This window comes from Pyxicephalus adspersus, chromosome 5 (assembly GCF_032062135.1).
Source record: "Pyxicephalus adspersus chromosome 5, UCB_Pads_2.0, whole genome shotgun sequence".
Taxonomy (NCBI): domain Eukaryota; kingdom Metazoa; phylum Chordata; class Amphibia; order Anura; family Pyxicephalidae; genus Pyxicephalus; species Pyxicephalus adspersus.
In genome coordinates, this window is record NC_092862.1 from 28925747 (window position 1) to 28933878 (window position 8132).

The 8132-nt window shown below is 39.7% G+C and overlaps 1 protein-coding gene across 1 annotated transcript in view; it reads left to right on the forward strand.

Annotated features, from left to right (window-relative positions):
* Positions 1–5714, forward strand: part of TPD52 (tumor protein D52) — a 107598-nt gene extending 101884 nt beyond the window's left edge. The window contains exon 7 of the mRNA XM_072411014.1: positions 5546–5714. Coding sequence (XP_072267115.1) covers positions 5546–5696 — 151 coding nt within the window. The 3' untranslated portion in view covers positions 5697–5714. The remainder of the gene's footprint in view (positions 1–5545) is intronic.
* The last annotated feature ends 2418 nt before the right edge of the window (positions 5715–8132 follow it).

Here is an 8132-nt window from a genome sequence, read left to right on the forward strand (position 1 = left end):
CTGTACATTACAATCCATTCACCGGCGATGGACCACAAAAGTATTGGTGGCTAAACACCATGGATTTATTAATGAAAACATCTCCAGATTTAAAGCTTCCACTTTTCAAATACAGGACAGGCTGAGTTGTGTTAAGGATTAGCACTTTGGTGCCGGGGTATAATGACAGGTTTATGTACGATTACCATGCCTACAGCAACCTATCATTTGTGTTTGTCTCTGAACGCCTGCGATGGGAGTCTGTATAAGCAGCATCCACATTTCCGCTTTTCTCTCCCTATTGATCTCCCGTCCACAAATGTTTTAGCTGCAGGCAACATCTGTCATAAAGGGCAGTGTTTATACCCCACATTACCTGACAGACATGTCAGATGCCTTTCATGAGCACCATTTTCAGGATGTCTTTATATGCAGGTGCGACAAGGCTGTTGAAGAATTTCTTTAATAAATTGGATTAGATGTGATTAAAGTATCTGAGGGTTTGTGTTCAAATTACAAGGAGCAGTAGTTAGAGCCGGTGACACTGGTATCACACGGTAATTGCCTGTTCTTTTCATTGAAAATAATCTTCCCCGCAGGCACACACAGACAGCCGAACAACTTTCACCACCATTGTTCCGTGTTTTGCTGCTGTTAGAACAGTTTGGGGAATTTTTTTTTTCCCTCATTGAGGAGGGGGCTGAGCAATAAAACCGCCCTCATTATAATGTTTGGACTACTTCCAGGTAACTGTAGAGAAATCCACTAAGCTCCTTTAAGTAGCTATGTATCAAAACCCCCTTTTTTATAAAAAAAAAAAAAAATTACCAACTTTTCTGGAAACGTAAATCTTTGGATTGTGTGCACATGCCTCACATTCTTTCACTGAGCGGGGTGCTTCCATAAGGCTACGTACACACGTCAGATGATTCTCATTCGATAATCACCTCAGGGCTGATATCGGATGAAAATCTGGCATGTGTACAGCGCTTATCTGACGTCCTTCATGCATCTGTCCTGGCGGATCCACAATGATCGTAATGCAAGTTAAGGAGAAAAAGGGCAGCGGGGTGTCGCTCCTTTGTTCTCTCCCCTCTCCATAGAGTAGAACGGTGCTGTATGTACATTGTTCATTCATTTTTCAGTCTTTTGTCGTTGAAAAGGATTGTGAAAGATCCTTCCTAACGACAAGTATTGAGTGTGTGTACGCAGCCTAACTCCTCAACATAAAAAAAAAAATCAGACTGCCTCATGGAGTCAGAAAGGAGCAAATCGAACCAGGGTTTTTTTTGCCTTCCTCTATATCAACTATGTCCATATGTCCATAGGGGGTTTATATCTGGGATATTTTTATTTCCCCAGTGGTTGAACTTGATGGGTCTTTTTTTCTTGTTCTTGCTTGCTAAGAACAAGGGTGCTACTCTACAACTTGGTGTCTTTTCTTCTTAGGTTGTGACTATAATCCTAAACTATAAAAACTATAAGCTTTTGAATAGTTTTTTGTTTTTAATACACCTAGAATGAATTTGGCAGATATCAACTACAAAATCCAATTGGGTTCTGTCCTTTTTTTCAGCTGTTGTGTGAGTTGTGATTTGTTAAATCTAATAAGCATTGGTCTGTGAACACCTGCACACCTCTCATACAATGTGTATTTCACGCCTTTTTAAACCAAACAGGTCTTTCTGTACACATTTATATGACTGGTCAAAACATTGGTTATTTAATACTTTGGTTTTCTTTTCCTCCTAACTTGCTACTTGATCAAAAAGGAATTTTTATCCGTGTGATCCCACGTTGTAGAGTGTGTGCTAAAGAAAGTAATAATTGCAGCGCTTGTAGGCAGCTTCTAGTTTGATTTCAACCTTGGAAAAATTGGCTTACAAAACCAATAATATTAAACCATTTATATTTCAATGTAATTTCATCCTTTCACTGTTTACCAATTACTTTTTGACCCCAACTGATTTAGTGATTTGGTGCCATCATTGCCTGACTATTCCCTCCATTTTGGTTACATACACACTGGGGGCAGATACAAAAAAAGAATGAATGCAGCGCTGTAATTTTTAATATTTATTTTTCTAATATTAATAATAAAATTGTATTTTTTATGCAAGTGGAGAAAGTACTTAAATGTAATCTGATGTCTGCTTCTTACAGTCTGACAGATTACACACATCCGAGGATTCTCTCCTGATATGAATGGTCAGTGGCAAGAATCTGACGTCGTCTGACGTTGTTCATGGATCTATTGGGACAGATCCATGAATGACCGATGGGGAAGGACCACTATACAAGTCGAGGGACGGGAGCACAGCCAAGTGCCGATCACTAATCCTCCCCCTCTTCAAAGAAGAGAACGGACACTCTGTGTACAGCGTTTTTTCCTTCATTCTCTTTGTAGCTGGAATCGACCACGAAAGATTGTGTTAAAAGACTCAAATTGCACATGTGTACACAGCCTAAGGAAGAGTACAAGTTACCAATCGATTTACATTCTAGATAGGAAGAGAAAGCGCACACAGCCATACCTCGAACCTAGACAGACACAGGGAAAGTCATCCTGATTGTATCCCTGGTGGACAAAACAAGCTTTTGGTAACCATATCCCCACTATGATGCTGTTCATCAGTCCACCACAGTGGATTGGTGAACAACCGATTGGGAAGGACTCCTGTGCGTGTGCATAACTTGTTGCTCATCTGTCACTGAAAGCCATCACAAAAGATTGTTTTTAGCAATGTTTTCTGATATCCCTTGAATGTCTGTACAGGGCTTTAGAAATGAACTCTCTGCAGTTTAATCAGATAAATGACTGCCCTGAATAATCTTGGATGTTAGGCCATGTACACACGTGCAATAATTGTCATTGGAAAAGATCCTTCACGATCCTTTCCAACGACAAAAGACTGAAAGATGAATAAACCGACGCTGTACATACAGCACCGTTCTGCTCTGTGGCGAGGGAAGGGGGAGAATGACAGATTGGCACTTGCTGCGCTCTCTCCCCTTCACTTTCATTATGATCGTTTATCATTCATCCTCAGTGGTTCCACCAGAACGGGATGACGAGCGCTGTACGCACGCCAGATTCTTGTCAGATATCAGCCCTCAGGCGATTATCGGACGAGAATCATCTGACGTGTGTACGTAGCCTTAAGTGTACTTGCTTGACACACTACAGCAGGAATTCTAGGATCTACACTTGACTATGGCAAGATCAAAAGTTCATTTATTTATGTTTCCACAGTGAGAAAACTTTTTTTTTTTTCTTTCTTTTTTTTTGTGTGTTTAAAATCAACCTATAAATCCTGTAAGACTTGGGGGTGTTAAATAATCTCTTAATGTGCACTCTATTGCATGTTATTCCTTGTTTGTGGATCAAAAGGAAACCACTAAGCAGCACTTTGATCCGCTACTGCTAGAAAGTCCATTCTGCTGGAAGATGTGAGCATAATTGTCATTCATGTTCCAGAATTGCAACGTGCTGCAAAACAGGCCTGTTTTGATCCCTGAACATTGCAAGGAAAATATTTAACAATTGAGTAAGGAGATGAAAGCCTGGCATTTACTGAGGAAAAAATACTTTGTGCACATATTTGTGTGTAACATTTGTGCTCTTCAAAACTTTTTTTTTTTTTGTAAAGCTGTCTGGAGTCAGCACTGAGAATGTTACAGATTTAGTAGGATAGGCATGAAAATATTGGTAATGTTTGTTTATATTACTCCTGAATTGGCTTTTGAACTAAAATGTGAAAACACAAACTGTTTTGTAAAATTAGTTCGGCAAGTCCAGTTTGTACAATGTTGTGGTATGTGCCCCTACCTATGCTGAAGCTTGCTCTGTAATGTGCTCACTTGGAAATGGTCATGGTGGCATCCAGGTTCTTAAGATTCGTATGATCTGGCTTCATTCATAATTTACCAAATATAAAATGTGATGTGTATATGGAGGTTCTAGGTTCCTGCTACCTGTATGAGTACAGCTCATGTCGTCCTCATAAATAAAGTATACACATAACCAAAACGTTTTTGGATGTGAAAATCAAAAGCCACATCGGATCAATTTTATGATTGTGTACGATTGGGGAGATTTTATGTTACTTTCTATCTCAGAGAAACATTAAGGAATTAGGATTAGTTTCCATAATTGTCTAGTGAGGTTATGAATGCATTTAATTTTTTTTCACTTTTGCACCGCGGAGCATACTACATCTAACACTCAGGCTACACACGATCACACACGTGCAATATTTGTCCTTGGAAAGGATCTTTCACAGTTCTTTCCAACAACAAACAACTGCACGATGCATGAACGAGAGTGGGGGGGGGAGACAAGGTATACATAGAAAGATGGGGGTGGTGGTTTTGTGTAACCCCATATTTTTTTTTCTCTTTTGGTACCACTTCCTGAGCAGAATTAGATCAACCTTCCTTCTCAAAGCGTTTGTTCTCTATGGGGCTACCATGGCAAAAGGTCACTTGTAACATCTACAGAGGCAACGTTCACTTGCCTAAGAAAGCGGTAACCGCACCACTAATTATAGCCTTATTATGATTAGCCAGTATTTATATAGCGCCAACATATTACGCAACGCTGTACAATAGTCACGTCATTAGCTGTCCCTCAAAGGGGCTCACAATTTTCATGTCCCTACCATAATCATATGCCTTTCATACAGTCTAAGGTCAATTTGGGGGGAAGCCAGTTAACCTAACTGCATGTTTTTGGAATGTGGGAGGAAACCGGAGGACCCAGAGGAAACCCACACAAACACGAGGAGAACCTGCAAACTCCATGCAGATAGTGTCTTGGCCAAGATGGGAACCTAGAACCCAGCGCTGCAAAGGCCAGAGTGCTAACCACTGATCCACCGTGTTGCCTTATGGTACTTAAACTCCCTGAGTTTTTTTTTTTTCATTTTCACAATTTTCTTTATCATGGATAATTGTTTCCCCTCATAAAAGTGCCCCCCCCCCCCCAAAAAAAAAAAAAAAAATTGTTGAAATTGAAAAGGAAAATGGACCTGAGTGGACCTAATAATTTCAACTTCAACTTCGCCATCCCAACCAATCAAGATGGCCAAAGATTGAAGGAGATGCCTAATTGGTTGTGTGATGACAGCTGGGTGGCTTCTGAAAAGTGCCGGGTGGTGCACCCAGCTAAAAGGTTTGGGGAGAACCCTGGTTGGCACTGGGAGGTGAGATGAGGTGAGCTACATGTACTTTAGTTTAAATGCACTCGCATGCCCACATGTAGGCAGGTGAACTGACTATTTTTTGTATACAGCAAAGTCCAGTCACCAGGTTGACTGTGCTATCTCACAGGACTATGTATATTTTAGGATTGGATGACAGGAAGTTTTAAATTTTCATACTGTTAAAACCATTCCTTGATATGCATTTAAGCCATTACCCTATTTATTGTACAGCACTGCAAAATATGTTGGCACTATATAAATACTGTTTTTTTAAATAAACATGATGTTCAGTTTTAGGATTTCACAATTTAAATTTCTCAGAGTTTATCATATTTATTGATTCTTTTAATTGTATTTTACAGAAAATACCAAAAAGGAACAAAAGTGCGCCTGAAGCTGGTTGACTTGGAGCTGACTTCGAGATTCCTAGGAGCCGTTACTGATACAACCTTGCTGGAAGCAGACGCTGTTCTATTGGGGACATTGCAGCAGAAATCTGAAAAGCAGCAATAAATATTCATGTATTTGGAATGTCTGTGTGACTGTTATTTGGATATTCAGAGCCATATGATTAACTGGAAAATGTTTTTTTGTACTATCTTTCAGCTACCACTGAAAATGAAGGGAATGTGATTGTTAGGCCCTGCTCCTTTGTATAAATTACTGGGGTTACAGCTTGTATAATTGACACACTCAAAGCTTCAACTATTTTAGAGTTTCCGTGCACATCAATCAGCTGCCAGTTGGTGATACATTTGAAACCATTTCCCCCCCAATTTGTCTAATGCTATGCATCACCTAAAATATTGGTAAATTAACAATGATTTTACATTGGCTTCATTTTAGTTCTGAGAAAACACAGTCAACAAATATTACAATGCCCCTAGTCATTTCACGAACTGTCCCCCCTAGAGAAGCTTACAATCCATTGCCCATACTATAGTCAGGTAATTAACACAGGCCGTTTTCTTGTGGGGGAAGAGAGCAAACCTGATAATAAGTATTCAAGGGAACCAATACAAAAGGGCAAACTTACATATTCCATGCAGACCGTGTCCAGCTGAAATTTACTCCTGGTTTCTTTTGCACTAGGGAAGAGTTCTAGCCACAATGCTGCCCACCAATTGCTTGAAAATGTAATGCTGGCCATGAGAGGAATACTCAGTGCATCAAAGATTGCTGTGGAACTGCATAGCTGCCAATAAAGCACATATAAAGGGGACATTAGTGTCTAAATCATGGGGAAATGCTGTTTTGATGGCACAATGAGGACCTACTCAATGTTAGAATGGTGGTTTTAATGTTTTGGCTCATCAGTGTCTTTGGATGCAGAATATCAGCAGACAAGCACAGTTATAGTAGAATTTTATTATATAGTAGATATCTGTCCAATAATTCATAAATCACAAGTAGACATAGTCTGTTTTGCGATAATCATACCTGACCTGTTGTTCTTGTGTTCCTGTGTGTACTGCTAAAGATCTGTACTCGGAGGTCAATTGACCATACACACCATAATTACTTTAATTGGCTTGTTTAATTGGTGATTTTCTTTAAACAACGGCTAATAAATATTAAAGGTGAGTAACAGCTGGACAGTATGTCCCATCCTCAGTGTTGTCTGTCCCATAAATTTACAGACAAGGAATTACAGGGGTAAAGCAATTGGAGGAAATTCCAGGTGGAAAATATTTATTAAGAGATGGGAATTTGTATCATCATTTCAGCCATAAAACCCCTCAGGACATGGCAATGTCTGGTAAAAGCAATGCATGGTCATTTTTTGGATTGGTAAATGACTAGGTAGAGATATTCCTCAAATTATCCTTTTAGTACCTAGCATAAGTGCCATCATGTTCTGAGCTAAATCTATATTCAATACCCATAAAAGTTTTAGGACTTGGGCTTTGTTTGCTTTAAATAGGTTGTGCATTTTCATGCAGGTCACCTGCAGTTCAGTTGTGCCTGGCAATGAATTTTAAATATTTTACAAGTCTGTAAATCTGTTGGTAAATTGATGCAAACCCAAAGCTTTTTTTTCACAAATCTTTAAAGTAAGCCCCCACCAAAAAAAATAATAATTGTTCCTGTCCTCATTACACTGTATCTTCTTTAAAAGCTGCCCAGCTGCCTCTGCAAATTTTGGGTTGGCTGGTTGCTGCCTCTGTGCACATGCAGAACATCTCCTTTCACCCCTATGTACAGGCCATTTATTATGTTCCCACAACTTGATGATCTATAGCAGAATCCTTAAAGAATTTACCATCCTGAAGAATATTCGTGTAAGTTTTCTTTATAGCTCAGAAAGTAAATAAAGCCTATATATATATATATATATATATATATATATATATATATACAATAAATAAAACCAGAAGCTACTATGGTGTATTGTAGAAAAGGAAAGAACATGCTTTGTCTCATGAGTTGGTATTGCCCCCCTTCAACCTTAGGTAGTTCTTAGGTGAGGTTAAATAAATTCTCATGGGAAACAGCCGGCTGTGTTTTGGGTGCGACAAATGTAAATAGCAGCTTCATGTTAGCCACTTGTGTCCCCTCCATCTCTACAGGGGTTAGAGAGCAGTCTGTGATATCACGCTTTGAGCCCCATTCTCCATGAACACTTGCTTGTGCAAGGGAGAAGTTTCATTTACAGACTCTATGCTTTGGTAAATAGAGGAGGGGGGTCTCCCCTTCCCCAATTAGTGTTGCAACTTGTCCAGATCAATGTCGGGTTAAACTGAGCTGCCTACTCAAGTGGTGGGCGTTGCATTTATTAAAGAGATGGTGGGAGCAAAGAAGGGGGCTCCTTCTCTTTCAACAGGCTGGATTCTTTCAGCTGAACTGCAGTGTGCAGGAATTCTTGTGTGAAAAACAACTGGCACAATGCTTCAGTCCTAACCTCCTCACCCCTGACGGCATGGGAAAGTGCACTGCTCAGCTGTAAGT